The sequence below is a fragment of the Papaver somniferum genome, chromosome 2 (assembly GCF_003573695.1).
Source record: "Papaver somniferum cultivar HN1 chromosome 2, ASM357369v1, whole genome shotgun sequence".
Lineage (NCBI taxonomy): Eukaryota > Viridiplantae > Streptophyta > Magnoliopsida > Ranunculales > Papaveraceae > Papaver > Papaver somniferum.
The window spans coordinates 60,779,546-60,800,693 of record NC_039359.1 but is presented as its reverse complement, the minus strand read 5'-3'; the positions used below and the strand labels follow the sequence as shown (position 1 = coordinate 60,800,693).

Genomic DNA, 21,148 nt, shown 5'->3' with positions numbered 1-21,148 from the left:
CACACAAAAAACAACAGCAAAGTAAGATAAAAAGAACAACCACACAACGCCAAGTCCCCGGCAACGGCGCCAAAAACTTGGTAGGCTTTTAAGGATGTAAGAAAATAAGAGCAAAGAGGAAGCCTACTTGTTAACCGCAAGTGCACGGTGTCGATTGTAGCTGGTGCAAATACGGGTCGAATCCACAGGGACTAGGGTGTGAGTTGAAGTTTCCTAAGCTAATTCTCTGAGCAGTGAACTAATGATGCAAAGAGTGACAGTGGCAGTGAAGATGATTACAACTACAGATGGTAGACTAGGAGGATACTAAGGCATTTGATTCCACATCTTGATCCTAAACTAAGGAAGTTCTTATGCAAGCTATGTCTTGTTCTTTCAGGGAAGACTACAATGAGTGATTTACTAACTAACCTTGCTAACTTACCCCTAGCATCAGCTGTCTTCTTACAGCACAGATGATCACAGGCTTGTTTGTTCAACCAGTTAACTATCAATTCTAAGGCAATTAAGCACAGCCCTTCAAATGGACTGAATTCTTAACCACTATCACTAACTTCACCCCTAGCATCAGCTGTCTTCTTACAGCACAGCTGATCACAGGTGAATTAGCTCAAATGGCTAATTATCAGTCCTACTTCAGTTTAAACATCACAAGAACAATAACATGTATACTAACTATCCTAGCATGCAATCAAGAGTTTCATCTAAGCCCTATCAAGTGATAAATTAAAACATGATGAATATGTGAAAATAAAACTGAATTTGAAAGTGAAACAAAAACAGAACATGAACAATTGAGGAACTGGCTAATCCAGTCCTCTTGGTGGTGCACTGGCTAGTCCAGGCATGCCCCATTACAACACCCAAAGACCCCTATTTATACATACAATGGAAATCCCAAAAATCCCCAATTAACAGCAAAATTAGGGTTTGTAAAAAATACAATTAAACCCAAAATTGGTTCACCTATCCTACTGATAACAACCCAATCAATCAACCCATGCTTCAATTAGACTTACAATCATGTTCCCCCAATTATCCCCAAATTATGAAATTAGGGTTTATAAGAAATAGAAATTAGGTTTACATAATCACTGCAAACTCTTGATAGCTCTCACCCATGCTTCCTTACGGTCTCCTGATGCTTCCCAGGCCTCCAATTGATCTATCTCATCAACTAATTTCACCAACTCACTCCTAGGGTTCAGTGGTGAGAGAATAGGCGAAATTAGTTGTTTGAGAGAGATGAGAACGTGATTTAGGTGATGGGTCGAGTGTGTATGATGATTTGAGAAGAGATGGTGGTGGTTGTGGAGTTGGTGGCAGAGCAGGTGGTGATCGTGGAGTTGCAGAGGAGAAGAAAGGGGGAGAAGAAGGAGAAGCCGATAGTTTTAGGGTTAAGGTGTGTTTGGGTTAGGGTATAGGTATTGGGTGTTTGGGTGTTGAGCGATTTCATCAAGTCACGATGATTCGCAAAGCTGAGCCGTGGATGCGGAAATGATAGATTAATCTAACGGCTACAAGTGAAGAGGCTGGTATCGACCGTCGGATGCCTGATACAACGAAACTGACGGCTCAAGATGGAGTTAGGTGCTGTAGTGTTAGACAGGAGCTTCAGACTTTGATGTACTGGCGATGCTGCGACCATTGGATTCAGATGTGATCCAATCTGACGGCTGACGAAGGAGACGGGTATGGATATTGGAAATGAGTTTGGGTAAGGGAATGGGTTTGGGCTTAGACAATCTTGAGCCCACTTCTTCTTTAAGAACAATTTCTTCCTTTTTAAGCCCATTTTCATCTTTGATTCTTGCATACCACATTTTTCACTTCTTTTCCGCTAGAGTTTCCTTCGGCTTTTTCCGTGTCTTTGCACTTTTTGCTCCGCAACTCATCTAGTCTTTATTTATTACCTAAAAATGCAAAATTAATTAATAAAAATATTTATTCTTGAAAACAAAGAAAATACAGAATATGGGATAAAATGTAGAATTAAAGCACAAAAGATGAGTTAATTGCCAAGAAAAAGATATAGAAATATGCACTTTTTAGCACTCATCAATTATGAAAATCAATAGACTCAGTAGATATTTTTGAGATTCTGGTGAGATCCATTTCAGCTTCTTTCAAAATGTCAAATGTCTCATTTGAGGGAATATTATCAGAATCCGATAAAACAACCTTTCTACCTCGGGATTCGGAAGAATCAACTAAGGAGTTATCCTTTGAGTCAATCCCGAGACATTTGGCATAATTAAAAGTTTTGGAGGATATTTTGGTGCACCTAAATGCAAGAGATGAAACTATCCACAGACTCAGATCGCTACAAACACAGACGTATGAGGTCTTGAATGTGTTTGCATGCTCTGATACCAATTAAAAAGCGGAGGTCTAACAACCTCACCCAATATTTCGCTGAGAAATCTGAATGGACTATCTCTAATATACTTTCAAAAGAATCAACTAGACAGTCAGACTCAATATTAATAAAAAAAGTATATCAAAGAGTTATATATCAATTTCTCAATTCAATCCGCAATCAAGCAAATACAATTTTGCAAGCCTGATTGAATATAAGAGAAATAAATTGAACGATACCAAAGACCAATGTTCAAGGATCAATCAATTTCAATCAGCAACCAAAGGTTGGATTTACCAATTGATCGATTCAACACACAACCTGTGATATTTCAATTATATAACAAAATATAATGCGGAAAAGAAATAACACAGACACCAGAAATTTTGTTAACGAGGAAACCGCAAATGAAGAAAAACCCTGGGACCTAATCCAGATTTGAACACCACACTATATTAAGACGCTACAGACACTAGCCTAATACAAAGCTAACTTCGGTCTGGAATGTAGTTGAACCCCAATCAATCTCACACTGATTCAAGGTACAGTCGTGTTCCTTACGTCTCTGATCCCAGCAATATACTATGCACTTGATTCCTTTAGATGATCTCACCCACAACTAAGAGTTGATACGACCCAAAGTCGAAGACTTGATAAACAAATTTGTCTCACACATAAAAGGCTATTGAATAGATAAATCTGTCTCCCAAATATATACCTATGGGTTTTTGTTCTGTGTTTTGATAAATCAAGGTGAACAGGATCCAATTGATAAACCAGACTTATATTCCCGAAAAACAGCCTAGCATTATCAATCACCTCACGATAATCTTAATCGATTAACGAAACAAGATATTGTGGAATCACAAACAATGAGACGAAGATGTTTGTGACTACTTTTCTATCTTGCCTATTGGAGATATAAATCTCAAGCAAATCTTACGATTGCACTCAATCACGATAGAAAACAACAAGATCAGATCACGCAACTACAGAGAAAATAGTTGGGTCTAGCTTCACAATCCTAATGAAGTCTTCAAGTCGTTTACCTATAGGGTCTCTTGAGAAACCTAAGGTGAAAGGAGAATCGACTCTAGCTTATGCAACTAGTATCACACAGAAGGTGTGGGGATTAGGTTTCCAAGTTGCTAGAGTTCTCCTTTATATAAATTTCAAATCAGGGTTTGCAATCTAAGTTACCTTGGTAACAAAGCATTCAATATTCACCGTTATATGAAAACCTGATTAGATTCAAGATAATATCTTTCAACTGTCAGATCGAACTTAGCTTGTTATACACAAATGAAATGCACCTTCATTTAGGTTCGAGTAACCGTCCCTGAACGTGTACACTTAGTTGGTTCAAAAATAGTTGACCAATGGTTAGCCATATGAGCACTTTCATATCAACCTTATTCATCTTCACCATAACTAGTTCAAGTGACTCAAATGAACTAGTTTGAGAGTTGCTCAATTGCTTAGATATCATATAAGTATATAAGACACAATCGAAGAAAAATTGATTTTGATTCACTCGAATCAATTCATGGACATTATAGTCATGGTTTGCAAAGATTGCATTCCTTATTATATAAATGTTTTAGTTCATGAACAAACCGATTTTAGAAAGTAACCTACTCAAGTATGCAAACGAGTACGCATACCTAAGTATCCATACTGAGTTTGGTTACGCCAGTGCCATACGGGTGAGCATACCAATTCACACTTCCAAACTCTTGAAGAAATTCACGGACGTGAAACTCCCGCCAGTATGCGTACGGGTACACATACTTGACCAGATTACCAACAACCACCAGTACACGTACGGGTACGCATACTTTGGGTTCCCGGTTTTGGACTTATACAAAAATGTGCGAACACACTATGTTTATATCCAACATGGTTACTTGTTCTAAACTCTCATTTCAATCATTGAAACTTTCTTAGAGGATGTTAAAATAGTCGTTTTCCACAAACTATTTTCATCAAAACGATTTTCAAGTTATTGAAATAATCAACATGACTTTCGTCACGAGGAAAGATGAACTTGGACAATGCGAAAGCTTACCAACACATATTTTGAATAAATAAATAAGCGAGATAAACTCGGATCGAAATAGCAAATGTGTATAATTGAAGTCTATATAGCAATACGACTTTTGTCTCAAAATAGGAGATAGAGTTGATAGACTTTTGAGTGATAGATAAGTTCAAGTCTCCCACATACCTTTTGTTGATGAAGTTCCACAAGTTCCCTCGAGTAGTTCTTCGTCTTCATTTGATGAACACCGTGGAGTCTAGTGCTCAACTACACTTACTATCCTAGTCCGAGACTTAGTTATTAGTAAACTAGAAATCAAGACTTATAGTTTTGGGAACTAAACTTGACAAACAAGATTGAGATAGCAACGCTTGCAAGTTCGACCGAACAATGCTCTAACAATATCTTAATTATATTACATAAATCACTGCATTTTTTTTTCCTTTGAGTGATTTGGTATAGCTCTCTTATCTCTTGAAAACGTATTTTGTCAATTATAACCAATATTTCATAAGTGGAGATTATAATAATTCAAATTTCTTAATTATGTCACCTTTGCTCAATAGAGATGAATCCATAGGTTTCATACCAAGATCGATAGATCCTCCAATAACGTCGCGAGAAGTCTAACGAACCTTATTATTTGGAGGAAGGAGAAATAATAAAAACGTTTTCGTAGGTGAACCTGCAGAAGGATCATTTTCGAAACCTGCCCAGTAGAACGAACCACAAGCACGTGAATCCAAGTTCAATGGTAATACAAGCGCTCGGTCGGAGAGTTGGTTGACGACTCATCTTCATGCCAAAAAAAGAACCCAAGGCGCGACAAGCGTCAAGGAAATAATAATAATAATATATTAAATTTCATCTTACAAGAATTGATCTTTTTGAATTCGGTCTTATGTGATATAAATCATACAAGATTTTCCCTTGCTGAATTCATATCTTGAAGTTTCGGGATATACTATATGTTGTTCTTGTCTTACAATCTTGAATATGGATCTTTTCAAGACTTGTTCTTACAGTTTTACGGTGTTGACGTATTAATTGTAAAATGATTTTCCATATAAGTTCCCAAAATAAATAGTTGGTAGTGTATTAGGTATCTTCTCATTTTCAATTGAGATATATTATTATATACCTAAAAACATCTCAACCGTCGAGAAGACGAACAACAAATGCAATTTAGACCATTCTCTAACATTTTTGAACCTATAACTTCGGAGAAGCCTTTCCTTTTTTTAAGAAGAAATACCAATTTTTCAAATTAAAAATAAAAAAAAAATGAGATTTACTATTTATTTATTTTGAAGTGGAAAAGCAACAAAAAAAACAAGCAAAAAAAAAGAACTAAGTAGCAGAAGAAGACCCACACAAGATGTGAGGGATACACGAAGGAGAAGGGAATAACCGGTGCGTAGAGGGGTTATGTTCTACAGCATAATCTACTATTGGCATCCTTTTTGATAAAATTAAACTCTCAAGAGGTGAACAAACTTAGCTTTTCCTTAACTCTGGAAATTATGTTCTTGATCCGCCAAGGAGTAGGTGAGTGACGGTATCGCATAGAGTCTCCTTCTACAATAATATGATGTAACCCCATACTGATGGCCAGTTCAACATTCAGCAGAGCACCTTGAGTTTGAGCTTCTACAGGAGAGCTGATATCTAGAACTCTTGTTAGACAACCATCAACTTCAGACTGAGATTTTCTGGAAACTGCAGCACAAGCATAGCCTTTAGAGCCAGCTGCACCATCGAAGTTGATCTTCCTTTTGAGTGGAGATGGAGGAACCCATACACAATCAACATAATTTAACTTATCTTGTTCAGTTAGAAGGGTCGAGGTGTTCAGTTCACAGGAGTTCAGAGTATACCAGTAAGCAACATCCTGTAACATCTTCTCCAACTGAATTTTTCCTTTATTGAATATGACATCATTCCTAGTTTTCCAGATAACCCACATCAAGCACGCTCCCAACTTTAACCTGGCCATATCTCCTCTTTCAAGCAACCACTTCTTAATATAATGAAGCACATAGATGTTTAAAGTCTCATATGTTCCGAGGTTTAAAGGTGATGTAAAGAGGAGGTTCTGAGTAACTGGGCAGTATAGAAATAAGTGTTCAATGGACTCAATAGCCCCATTACATAGTGTGCAGTCAGCATTTACATCTTTCTAGAAGTGCATGAATCTTTTTCCCACTGCTAAACCATTATTTAGAAGTATCCACAGGAAGATATGTATTTTAGGTGGTAAGAATTTTACCTGCCCGAATTTTTTTCAAGGGAACTCTTCAGTATTACCAGTGTTTGACGAAGAAGGCAATCTCTTTGAAGCGATTTCATAAAGGACTTGGCAGAGAAGCACCCATTTGGATGATGGAGCCATAACAACTTGTCTTCAGATTCCTCTCCATTTGTCTCTGAAAGAAAAACATCTAATATCTTACTAACATCATGCTGATTAAACAATTGGTGTAGTTTGTCGACATCCCATCTGACAAGATTTTGCAGAATCAACTCAGTGTAGTGCCCCTAATCTAGCAGCTGACTAATCCAAGACATTAGCTAAATAAGAGGTACTAAAAACCTAAATCATTTACTTAAAAATTCAATTAAGAATCTGCTATAAAACTTAACCCAAGAACTAGCCTCACTCTGAGATAAATATATACACAAACTCCTTTCAAATGATACATATACAATAGTCATTTGGTTTTCAAAACAGAATATACAACATAATAAACATAACAATATTTAACTAACTAACAGAGTCAACTGCTCGAAGCTTTCGCTGTGCAACTCTGAAAGTGGAAAAGGGTGAACACAGAGTGCCCAGTAGGAATAACATTTAACTTTAAAGAAATCATGAGCAAGATTTGGAAAACAATTAACGTTTTCCCAAACATTAGTGACTAAGTCACTGGAATACACAAACATGTATATGGACAAACACCTTCGTCAAACAATGTATAATATGGTTGTGCAATTCCGAACTCGCAAATCTACACCTAATCGTACATATGGATGTCGACAATTCCGAACTCGCAAAATGTCGACCGATATAAGCATAGAAGCTGAATTCATGTAGATATAAATGTGAAGGAGCGTACCCTATATACCACAGGTGGAAATTCTTATTTCCCATAACAATTCATGACGACAACAAAACATTACAAGTCCTTTCCAAACCATGGAAAGATTAAAAGAATCAACAGAATTATCATAATACAAACTAAATAAAACATGGAATGCACAGACGCTAAATACATGAGTTTGTAAAACATAAACTTTTGTAAAATAAGCAACTTTCAAAAGAGTTAAAAGTATTCCCACCTCTTTTGATGACAAGCCTCGCCTACCTCGAGATCCACGATCCACTGGTTCATCCTTGAATCGATCGTTGTAAATATAGACTAACTGTTAATCACAAAAGAAGTCTAAGAAACTAGCCAAAATGGCTCATACAAGAATTACACAAATCTATCTAATGGTTCTAGGTCTATTTATGATTTTACACATTATTATTCTCTATCTTTAACATATGTAAGGATTCACTAATCCAATAAGTTGAATTTATAGTCTATTAGACAGGTCTAATGAATATCTACAACTTTGCAGAAGAAACCAAATGCTAATTCAGACCACAAGAGGTCCAAAATGTCTAATTAGGAAAACTGGCTCTAAGTCCAAGTCCACTAATCAAAGGCCTGATCCAACTGGTCAACTACCGATCTCTAACGGTCAGTTGAGTCAACTAACAGTCAACATCGGGTCAAAGGTCAAGTCCTGGTCAACTGAGTCAAATCGGTCAAGGTACACTGAGTCAAGTCTGGTCAGTCTGGTCACTGAGTTAACTCAGTCAGTCACACTATGTCAGCTAAACTGACTGGGATTACTAACAGCATAACTTCTATTGTAGACCAAGTTCAACTCTATTTCATATATCCTCAACTTCTAGATTAACAGTTCAACATCAATTCAAATACAAAAAAAATATAATGAATTTTATTTACAAACAATAGCTTTGATTACCTGCAATCCATCTTTTCACATCCAACACTATCTACAACACTATAATCAACCATCTAACTTCTCTTCATTCAGTTTCACTACATTCTAATACAAACCTTTGTAACCAAACCCATATCAACTCTCACAGCATAACCAATTACTCAATTCATTCATCTAAAACTCCCAATGTCAAGAAACTCTACACATCCAACTCCACAATACACTACCAACTCAATTACAACATTAATCTTATCTTAACACGATCAACACCACCAGTTCAATTTTGTTACACTAATCTCTAACACAATCCTCATCTTCACTCATTAAAGTTCACTTCCGTAACAATTCTTAACTCAACATAACCTGTAACTCCAATTTCATTCATTATACTGAACCATCATATTTATTTCTATCTCAAATAATACTAATTCCTTTTAAGTATCTACACAGCTCCCATACAACCACAAACATCTTCCAGAATTATAAATTTCATAACAAACTTATAAACTCAATATTGAAAATCATATAACTTAACTAAATTTACTGAGAAGACAATTACCTCAAAAGGTTTCACCCCAACAATTGAATCAGTCCCTAATCCAGCAGTTCATCACAGCCAAATCTCAACAATCTCCACTAAAACAGAATTAAGCCTTCACTTTCAATTTCAAACTACTCTTCAACCTCATACTCTAATTCAGACCAAACCCATCTTACAATTTATCTAAATCTTCTCAATCTTTTCCCAATTCGAACTCCAATACAACATGCAGAAGTCCTAATTATCAAATTATCTCCCAAACACTTTCAGACCTTCAATTAATCCCAAACTTTTCTTTATTCTTCTAACAACGGAACAATCACTCATCAACTCGACACTAACCCCAATCCAGGACAAACCATCTCAGAAGCAAATCCCTAAACCATCGATTTCATCTTTCTTGCCTTTTCTTACAAACCATAATTCCAATTTTTCATGAAATCGACCTCATAATAACAATACCACATCAACCCCTTTGTTCTTCATCTAACATCAACTCAATCAATCCATCAATCCATCTAAGAACTCAAATTCATTTTTCAATTCCATTTACATAACCCTAATTTGATATTCTTCAATCTCTAACAGTTCCCTTCCCTGATTGATAACAACACCACCTCTATCCTCGTTTTAACATCTTTACTGATTGATCTTAGTCGAGAAATCTTCATGCACGACTCACAAAATATCAGAGAAAAGAAACTGAGAAGGAAAGAAGATGATGAAGAAGAAGAAACAGAAAGAATATAAGAGAATGATTTTATCTTCGATTGGCGTTGGGAGATAAGACCAATGGTATTACTAAGACACCCACTTGCTTTAATAAGGGGAGAACTACGTGTCTGAGTTGGAACAAAAGCATTTATCCGAGAAATAACAACTTTTCCCTTCATATTGATCCAGTGATATCTTCTTCGTCCGATGTCCGAATGACACGCTCGAATAGTCCATTTCGCATAACTTTTTGGGTTCTATCCAACAGTACTAGTTTCGTATCTAGTTCGTTGTTAGATTAATTCCTATTAATTAACGTTCGTGTTAAACTAATCGAGTTATTAACGACTAATTCGTCACTTGACTGGTCTAATCGTGTTGACGAGCTTGAGGGTCCTTAAATTCTCCCCACCTTATTCATTTTCTTCCTTGAAAATCATACCACCCTTCTGGTCTTCAAAAACTCCCCATCTTATAGAAATAATCCTATCTCTTATCTAAGCAAAAACAACAAGAAACAAAGCACAAACCTATATGGCTTTCCATACATAAAATTTGTGGCTCTAGGTTCAACTACGCTGATTTAATTTCTATCAAATAGGAAAGTCTAAGTTTCTTACATCAACTTCTATATCTTTAAGCTCTCTACACTAATTTCTATTTATAATATGTTTGTCTCTAATCACAAGGGAGATTTATACGAATTTATTTTTAAGTGAATTTATATCTATCGGATACTAAAATAATTATACTAAACTTCTATGATCGGTCATCTCTGAATGCAGTTTCCCTGTCAAGGTTGGCCAATCCCAACAATGCCATCCTACAAACAAAGAAAACACAACCTTTACTATTCTCCAGTGCTAGATTAATTAATTTCTAACATATTATGACTAACTAATCTTTAAATTTAAGTGTAACTAATTTATCTTAATATTTTACTTCATAAATCATATAGCATTTTAAACAATTTAATCATCAAAAAATTTATTTATTTGTTTATTTTACCAATATAAGTATTCCAAATTTGATTCACGTTAATTTATAATATTCGATATCGATAATTTTAACTTTAGTGTAATACCAAATATAAGTTTTTCTAAATATTATTTACTATAGATTTGTTATTAATCTAATTACTCGAACACTATTATCAATTGTATTATCATTCTCATTATTCTTAAGTTGATAGTCCAGTTGGTATACTAAGTATTAATCTTCTAAATACAATTTTGCATTCAAGTAAGGGTTGATATGATAGATTTTACTTATTTATATTGAGCCCATATATTATATCTCGTTAAATGTTGGCGTTGGCAATTCAATATAATTTAAATTTGTGTCTACACACAATTTGTAATATATCCTTACTGAAATTTTAGTAAAACTAAGTTTAAATATAACACTAATTGATAAATGCCAACATTACTTTATTAAAATTATTATTACTTTTCTTATCATCTATAATTACTATTATAATATTTTTGTTATTAACACTGATGGTCGAACTATGATTCTACCTACTCTTATAAATATTATTGAGTCCCAAAAATATTATTAACATTTATGTAATTATAGTTCGTTTACGCTTCATAAGTCAATGTTCAGTAAATTTCCATGTGATTCACAAGTTCTATCAATAGGAGTAATCTCACTATCATTTTAGTATTAGATTGTTTACGTATTCATATTTTTTAAATTAATTACTCTCAAATCCTTATTAGCTAAAGTTACTGGTGTACCCTACAATTTTTAATTCATTACCTACACAAACAATCAAAAAAACAAATCAATAAATCAAATAAATCTTTTAATTATTGATAGCTTTTACTGATTAAGATTTATCTCACAACCCAACCTAGTTCTAAACTAATCTATTCCCCTAACTGGCACTGGCTATTACAATCTTTTCACATGTAAGATCTAATAGTGAGCTCTGATACCAACACTGTAGCGCCCCCTAAGCTAGCAGCTGACTAATCCAAGAGATTAGCGAAATAAGAGGCACTAAAAACCTAAATCATTTACTTAAACATTCAATTAAGAATCTGTTATAAAACTTAACCCAAAAACTAGCCCCACTCTGAGATAAGTATATACAAGAACTCCATTCAAATGATACATATACAATAGTCAGTTGGTTAGCAAAACAGAATATACAACATAATAAACATAGCAATATTTAACTAATTAACAGAGTCAACTCCTCGAAGCTTTCGCTGTGCAACTCTGATCTGTCTTTGAAACTGAAAGTGGAAAAGGGTGAGCACAGAGTGCCCAGTAGGAATAACATTTAACTTTAAAGAAATCATGAGCAAGATTTGGAAAACAATTAATGTTTTCCCAAACATCAGTGACTAAGTCACTGGAATGCACAAACATGTATATGGAGAAACTCTTTCGTCAAACAATTTATAATATGGTTGTGCAATTCCGAACTTGCAAATCCACACCTAATCGTACATATAGATGTCGACAATTCCGAACTCGCAAACTGTCGACCGATTTAAGCATAAAAGCTGAATTCATGTAGATATAAATGTGAAGGAGCGTACCCTATATACCACAGGTGGAAATTCTTATTTCCCATAACAATTCACGATGACAACAAAACATTACAAGTTCTTTCCAAACCATGGAAATATTAAAAGAATCAACAGAACTATCATAATACAAACTAAACAAAACATATAATGCACAGACGGCAAATACATGAGTTTGTAAAACATAAACTTTTGTAAAAGAAACAACAATGGTTTCAAAAGAGTTAAAAGTATTCCCACCTCTTTTGATGACAAGCCTCGCCTACCTCGAGATCCACGATCCACTGGTTCATCCTTGAATCGATCGTTGTAAATATAGACTCACTGTTAATCATAACAGAAGTCTAAGAAACTAGCCAAAATGGCTCACACAAGAATTACACAAATCTATCTAATGGTTCTAGGTCCATTTATGATTTTACACATTCTTATTCTCTACCTTTAGCATATCTAAGGATTCATTAATCCAATAAATTGAGTTTATAGTCCATTGGATAGGTCTAATGAATATCTACAACTTTGCAGAAGAAACCAAATGCTAATTCAGACCACAAGAGGTCCAAAATGTCTAATTAGGAAAACTGGCTTCAAGTCCAAGTCCACTAAACAAGCCCACTAACCAAAGGCCTGATCCAACTGGTCAACTAATGATCTCTAACGGTCAGTTGAGTCAACTAACAGTCAATGTAGGGTCAAAGGTCAAGTCCTGGTCAACTGAGTCAAGTCTGGTCAGTCTGGTCACTGAGTTAACTCAGTCACACTATGTCAGCTAAACAAATTGAGTCAGCTAAACTGACCGGGATTACTAACAGCCCAACTTCTATTGCAGACCAAGTTCAACTCTATTTCTTATATCCTCAACTTCTAGATTAACAGTTCAGCATCAATTCAAATACAAAACAATATAATGAATTTTATTTACAAACAACAGCTTTGATTACCTGCAATATGCAGTTTCCAGCTTTTCACATCCAACACTATCTACAACTCTATAATCAACCATCTAACTTCTCTTCATTCAGTTTCACTACATTCTAATACAAAACTTTGTAACCAAACCCATATCAACTCTCACAGCATAACCAATTACCCAGTTCATTCATCTAAAACTCCCAATCTCAAGAAACTCTACACATCCAACTCCATAATACACTACAACCTCAATTACAACATTAATCTTATCATAACACGATCAACACCACCAGTTCAATTTTGTTACCTCCAAGTTCAGTTCAACTCCATTACCACAACCATACACTAATCTCTAACAAAATCCTCATCTTCACTCATTACAGTTTACTTCCATAACAATTCTTAACTCAACATAACCTGTAACTCCAATTTCATTCATTATACTGAACCACCATATTTATTTCTATCTCAAATAATACCAATTCCTTTTAAGTATCTACACATCTCCCATACAACACCAAACATCTTCCAGAATTATAAATTTCATAACAAACTTATAAACTCTATTGAAAATCATATAACTTAACTAAATTTACTGAGAAGACAATTACCTCAAAAGGTTTCACCCCAACAATTGAATCAGTCCCTAATCCAGCAGTTCATCACAGCCAAATCTCAACAATCTCCACTAAAACAGAATTAAGCCTTCACTTTCAATTTCAAACTACTCTTCAACCTCATACTCTAATTCATACCAAACCCATCTTACAATTTATCTAAATCTTCTCAATCTTTGCCCAATTCGAACTCCAATACAACATGCAGAAGTCCTAATTATCAAATTATATCCCAAACACTTCCAGACCTTCAATTAAACCCCAACCCGTTCTTTCTTCTTCTAACAGAAGCACAATCACTCATCAACTCGACACTAACCCCAATCCAGGACAAACCATCTCAGAAGCAAACCCCTAAACCATCGATTTCATCTTTCTTGCCTTTTCTTACGAACCATAATTTCAATTCTTCATGAAATCGACCTCATAAGAACAATACCACATCAACCCCTTCGTTCTGCATCTAACAGAAACTCAATCAATCCATCAATCCATCTAAGAACTCAAATTCATTTTCAATTCCATTTACAGAACCCTAATTTGATATTCTTCAATCCTTAACAGTTCCCTTCCCTGATTGATAACAACACCACCTCTGTCCTCGTTTTAACATCTTTACTGATTGATCTTACTCGAGAAATCTTCATGCATGACTCACAAAATATCAGAGAAAAGAAACTGAGAAGGAAAGAAGATGAAGAAGAAGAAGAAGAAAGAGAAAGAATATAAGAGAATGATTTTCTCTTCGATTGGCGTTGGGAGATAAAACCAAGGGTATTACTAAGACACCCACTTGGTTCGATAAGGGGAGCATGCCGTGTCTGAGTTGGAACAAAAGCGTTTATCCGAGAAATAACAACTTTGCCCTTCGTACTGATCCAGTGATATCTTCTTCGTCCGATGTCCGAATGACACGCTCGAATAGTCCATTTCGCATAACTTTTCGAGTTACATCTAACGGTACTAGTTTCGTATCTAGTTCGTTGTTAGATTAATTCCTAATTAATTAACTTTCATGTTCAACTAATCGAATTATTAACGACTAATTCGTCACTTGACTAGTCTAATAGTGTTGACGAGCTTGAGAGTCCTTACACTCAGCTGCATAGGTAGGACAACCGATGGAGTTTGATTTAAGCGCAGGCCTCATGTTGTGGGTGTTGGGTACCCAGGGATCTTCCTTGATCTTTATCTTTTCCCCATTCTTAACAGCCCAACAACATCCATCTTTTAGGTCTTTCCTGCAGATTGGCATAACAGACCAAGTAGAAGAGCTTTTTTGTTTTTTTTTCACCTCCCAGAAGTTATCCTTTTGAAGATACTTAGCTCTCATCAATTGTCACCATAGGCATGTGTCATTCTCCAGAAGTTTCCATATGAGTTTGGAAATCATTGCTTTGTTGATGTGTTACAGAGTTCTAACTCCTAGGCCTCTAACTTCTTTTGGCTGTTCAAATATTTTCCAATTGATAAAATGGGGTTTTTGAACATCTTTTGCTAAATATTACCTATCGTTTTGTATGAGGGCTATTTTTTTGTTGTTATTGTAGCCTTTTAAGCCGTTTCCCTTATCAATCGGTTGTCTTTATCATTGTTAATCTGGTTTCACAAGACTTGCAGCGGTTGTGTAACAACTCGAACAATCAAGGATCAAATTAAGTTCTTAATATCTATTTTTATTTCGTTATTGCCATTGTTTATGTGAAGGTGGCTTTATAGCTACACTTTCATCTTCAACGGTCAACGTCGTTACTTTTTTCATTTCACATGACACTCTCAATTATTTTCTCACATAAATTTGATTTATCTACTAATTCACCACTAATAATTTTATTTTTAATCAATCCTTAAAATTCCTAGCTAATAAAATCTAATCATAATCATTAATACTAATTATGTAAGGGTAGTTATGCCATAATCAAAAAGGGTGGATAAGGGGTGATGTTGTTTTTTATTTAGTGACCCTATTTTGGTATTATTTAGTATGCCTCAAAACAGGTTTCATACATATAGAGCTAGGTTGTTATGATCGTCTAGTTCATCATTCGGCTTGGGGGCCCACCTGGAGATGAAATATAAGGCAATTTTGTTTTTTAATGTTTGGTGTTCCAGATCCGTGGATCAGAATCAGTTGTAGTCAGAGTTGTGTCTTGTGTTGATAAAAAGTTGAAAATGAAGTGGTGATTTGGAAATATTTCAAGAAGACAATTATTCTTGAGAATTTTCTTACAAATCCAAGGTGTTTACGACTACCTGGTGATATTTTTGATAGTGGTAAATAGGTTGTCGTTCACTCGGACTTTGTTGAGAGATTGATTTAGGCTTGAATATACAAAATACTAAAAACAAAGGAAAATATACAAAATAAGGTCACGGGATGAAGAGATACTAGGACGCAGGATTTCAGTACTTTTCATATTCTTGTGGTTCAATCATTAATTCTAAACAATATAACTCAAACAAAAGAAGTTGTGACTCTAATTTTTTACCAAAAATAGATTTCATAAAACATTAATTGTAAGTTGTGAGCATGATGCATCAAAAGTAATTAAAACCAAGCATGCGACATCAAACAAAATAACAAATAATTAGTAGAAATCATAACGCAATTAAATCTATGCAAAAAGTCATATAAAGAATTAATTCATTTACCACAATCATGAAAAGTTGCTTCCTCCATTGTCCCAGTAATGGGTTCTAGCTCATTATGTTGAAAACCCTCTCAAAGAATTTATTTATGCTCAATAATGGTTATACAAATGATGAAAATGGGAGAAATGATGAAAAACCGGGTTTGTACCAATTATGCCTGTTACAAACTAAATGTTACAAAGAACGATACAACTAATGTGCCACTGTCACTGTAGCATGAACGACTGTCTACAGGCGTCTTATGTTCTTCGTGTTCATCAATGGCAGCAGGAGCAGCAGGTTTCTCAAACTTGATTTCTCTCCATTATGTTCTTCCCCCTAACGCTCCATCCCCTTATTTGACTCCAAACTCAGCTATAAATACACCACAGGACCATCAATCTCTCGAGTAAATGCCAGAAAGTATCGTATTAAAGTTTTGGAGATTTTATTCTCCTTTCCTCTATTATACACGTCTGAGTTGTCCAAAACTTTTCAAACTCTCTCTGGATTGGATAGAAACAAATTTTCATAGAATATATCCTCTTAAATCCCACGTAATATGCTCTTATAACTCAAGCGTAATCCGAGAATATTTGTTACCCTGTTTAACGCAACAACCATTCATGGGAAGATTTTATTCCCTGTTTTCCTTCCAAAAACACGTCATGCGACCTATTGATTAAGTGAAAACATAATCGCAGCATAATATCCATGAAAATCTCTCAGAAATCTTTCCAAAAATCTCGTGCATTGGTGATGAAATATTTCCCGCCGAAAATGATTTTCAAATGAAGAAGAAGAGGGTGCCCCTATCCAGAGTAGGGGCGCCCTTAACATCATGGGTGCCCTGGGGCGGCCCTTATCCAAAATGAGGGTGCCTTTAGTACTTTTCTGGGTGTGCCCCGAGCAACTTTTCGAGCCGAATTTTCCAAAAATGTTTATTTCCCAAAAATACCTACAAACACATAAAATACCATAATAAGTACGAAATCGAGTACCAACAATACATAACGTTAAGGACAAATTAGACACAAAAATGTGTCTATCAAATACCCCCAAACTTATTATTTCCTAGTCCTCGAGCAAAACTAATCTAGAAAAATAAAATCCTAACTCACTAGGTAGCCCTAGCGACCGAGTTAATCTCGGGAGGGTTTACCCACAAAAACTTTACTCCAGACCCTAGCTATCTACGCAAAACCTTGGAAAGCACTAAAGAATCTCCTTGGTTGGCATACTCTCATTGACTATAGGAGGAAGTACCCTGATGCGAAATTCCAATTGTTGTACACGAGTTTGCACTCAACATACTAAAATTCATATATAAGTGATAGAGCTCTACTCAGATAGTTTCTGGACATCATAACCGGAGTCAACCAATCACATGGAAAGATTAAGAAGATGGATAAAGAGAAAAGTAGATGGTTTAAAGTGAACGGTGTTTCCCATATCTGTGTGAAGGCCTCTGCCAAGATGAACCTATCTTAATGGACTAAGATACCGGTCTGGCTAATATCAACACAACTGGCATATACAACGGGACCAGTGGTCGATAAACCTAACTCTAGGTCAACATAACTGGCATATACAAGGGCACCAGTGGTCGACTTTATTGAATTTATTCCGGTTGGTCTGATGGTCTGGTCTCAAATTATTTTTTTTTGGTATCTCAATCACCCTAATTCACCCTAGCAAAGGTAACAACTTGAATCGTGTGCCCCACCAAGTCATTAAAAAAAATAAACACAGAAGGATTAGGATTCAACGAGATATGGCGAAACTACCATGTTTTTTTTTTTTAATTCTAACACCGGAGCTCTGTGATTTTATGAATAAACTCTTTAGATGTTTTCATCTAATCAGATTGGTTCCTCAACTCCTACAACCAAGATGTTCCCATCCACTTAGATTGGTTAGTGCCAACCTTAATAAGCATAAATTTCTAGGATTTGGAGTTTATCTATTGCAACTAAAAAGTTTCTCCCATACCCCCAAACTTAAATCTAACATTGTCCTCAATGTTCTAAAGATAAAATTAAAAGCATGAACAAGGAGAAACTAATACCACTCGAAGCAAAAGAGTTAAAGAAAGATATTACCGTGTTGCATAAGATTGGGTTACCTCCCAAGAAGTGCTAAGTTTAAAGTCTTCAGCCAGACATCGGAAGGAATTAATCACCTCATAGAATCATAAAGTAATAGCCAGAATAACTGCGGATCAACAAAACCAAATAGAGCTATCACAAGTAAAAGGAATCTGCAACATGCCAAGAAAATTAACAAATAAAGCACAAACTTGTCTAGTTTCATGTTTAAGACAACTACATCTAGCTGTGGTTCAGGTTCAGGTTCTATAACAGGGTCTAGATAAAATATTTTCATGGGTTGCATTTCCTCATAAGTTAGATCCGAATGTTCAGGTTCTAGAGTCTGGAAAAACTCAAATACAAACTTAGAAGCACATAATAATAACCTGAATAACTGGGGATCCTCTAAGTCAATCAGATTTGATTCACACGTATGACCACAATGAGAGTGGTGGTGTTCCTTAAACAAATCTGTCGACCCTAATCTCCTAAAGTAATTAGGTTTAGTCTCAAAACTCAATAACTGACACATTTCAAATTCAAACATTCCCACAATTGGAATAAAAGTTTTTGGTGGGAAAACAAAATCAATCTGGGTATCATAGCCTGCGTAAACCACATCAACCAGAGGATGGGTTTCTAACAACTGAACTTCTTCCTGGACATTATTAGGTTCGGGAAAACGCGTATGAAGATAATCTTGTAAAATGGTTGAGGCACATATGTCAATTCCCAAGTGAGGTACCTTTCTAAAAATTAAAGCACATGGAGAATGATGATCACCCCCAAACTTAGAGTTTTCAGTGTCTCTAGAAAGACTAGTCACAACTTCCCTAATTTCTAGGTCATCAGACTCCTGGAAATGGTCAATTGATTCTTCTAAGTCAGGTTCATCCTCACTCATCTCTACGTGTTCATTTTCTTCTAAGAGTAGAGTTTCTAAATTTCTAGACTCGAAAACAATATTCTCAGGATAAACTAGTTCCTCTAAACCATCATTGGCTTCATAATCAAAAGGAAGTACAACTTCGTCTAAAACGGTACTATCTTTAGTCAAATCCCCGTCCTTTTGAATATGTGGATAATAATTAAAATTATCGGTATTTGAACCAGAAATATCATTATCATTATCAAGCTCAAAAGGAGTAACAAATTCCTGATCACCATGCCTAAATACTTCAGGTTCTACATCAACATTGTCCACATCATACTCATCATTATCATAACATGGAAATGGCTGAACCTCATCTACACAAGCAGTGTCACCAATTCTAACCTCGATATCTTGATTATGCAAATAACTATCCTCATTTTCAAGAGTATTATTGGATACACTATATTGGAAATTCAAGTCATTTTGAGCAATACTTTCATTCGTCTCTAACTCAAGTCTACGAGTCGACTCAAGTATCCTCTCAATGGTCTATTCTAAAGAAATCTCCATAATTGTTGGATCTAAGTTTTCACTTAACCTGTTGAGGATATCTTTCAAAGAAGATTCAGTCGTTGCTGAAGTTCTTTCGTCCATAACTACGTTATTCACCTCATCTAACTTGCATGTCGATTCATCTAACTTACGTGATGACTCAGCTAAATTCCCGAGAGACTCTTCTAGAGAAGGAATAGGAACTGAAGGATCATAAAAAGTACTACTTTTCAATAGTTTGATTGTATCCTCTAAAGACGAAGAACTAGTATTATAATCTTCTTTCCCGTATGACCGATGCGAGTGTGGATAGTAACTGGGCTCACCATGGTATGACCCAAAACCTTGAAAAGGTTGGCGTGCCCAACCACAATTCACACATGATCATAAAAAAGAGTAATGTCCATGTTTTTTAGTTGGATAATCATTGTATTGGCTATACCAGTTCGACTAACTAACTGCAAGGGAATTCTAAACAAGAACAAACAAGGCTGACTCGACCAAAACAAGCCTATTTCATCTAGCAAACAAAAAGCATGATGGCTCCACTTAAATTGTTTCTAGACTAGCTTATATTCTTTCGAAAAGGAATTCGTTACAATCTGAGCAAACCACTCTGGAATCAATCCGAGTTAAAGTAAGTTGAATAGAGACGAGGGAAGCTCAGTGGAGCTTGATACCCAAGGCCTCATCGGCGTTACAAGGAGGCATATTCAACTCACAGAAACCATCATGAACTTCAAAGTATGCTCAAAAGAGTAACCAATATTTTTCGAACGACTTTCCTAATAAGCTCGTTACCCTATCGGTCTCGTCCAGATTTTAAGGCTTAGGTTCGCGTAGGTTACGTGTTCCTAAGGCGGGAAAGAAGGAAACGGTGATGAAATCCGAGTCCTTATATTTATTTGGACAGGCCTTGCCCTTTACTAGAAAATTGAATCCGATTTCAGGTCCTCAACATATATGCATACAAAATCATCAAGTAAACCCGCTGACAGGGGATTCGCGGGTGTTTAGAATTCTTACCTCCCGTTCCAGACGGGGGATGAACCGTTGAAGTCGACTCGGGCCACCGAATCTAATGTCAATGTACGAACCTGAGGGGCCGAGGCGATATCGTAATCGCTGTCCTTCCCTGTGCAGTTTATATTTAAACTAACCCTTCCTTAGGGTTTTAAAAATAAAGTCCAATGTTCAATGTCCAAAAGAAAAGAAAAAAAAATGTCCAAAAATAAAATATTACAAAAATAAAAACCT

General features: G+C 35.6%; 1 protein-coding gene across 1 annotated transcript; it reads right to left on the bottom strand.

Annotated features, from left to right (window-relative positions):
* Positions 1-5,763: 5,763 nt before the first annotated feature.
* Positions 5,764-7,782, bottom strand: LOC113353387. Its single transcript, XM_026597006.1, has 3 exons — positions 7,740-7,782; positions 6,670-6,826; positions 5,764-6,388 (listed from the first exon to the last, which is right to left on the bottom strand). The coding sequence occupies exons 2-3, from the start codon at positions 6,747-6,749 to the stop codon at positions 5,881-5,883; spliced, it is 588 nt and encodes a 195-aa protein (XP_026452791.1). The 5' UTR covers positions 6,750-6,826; positions 7,740-7,782; the 3' UTR covers positions 5,764-5,880.
* Between the last annotated feature and the right edge of the window lie 13,366 nt (positions 7,783-21,148).

Excerpts from the sequence above, each read along its gene's own strand:
- LOC113353387 (XM_026597006.1), bottom strand. The coding sequence starts at position 6,749 with ATGAAATCGCTTCAAAGAGATTGCCTTCTTCGTCAAACACTGGTAATA. Across the intron at positions 6,389-6,669 it reads CTTGAAAAAAATTCGGGCAG|GTTAAAGTTGGGAGCGTGCT; the intron begins GTAAAATTCTTA and ends AGATATGGCCAG.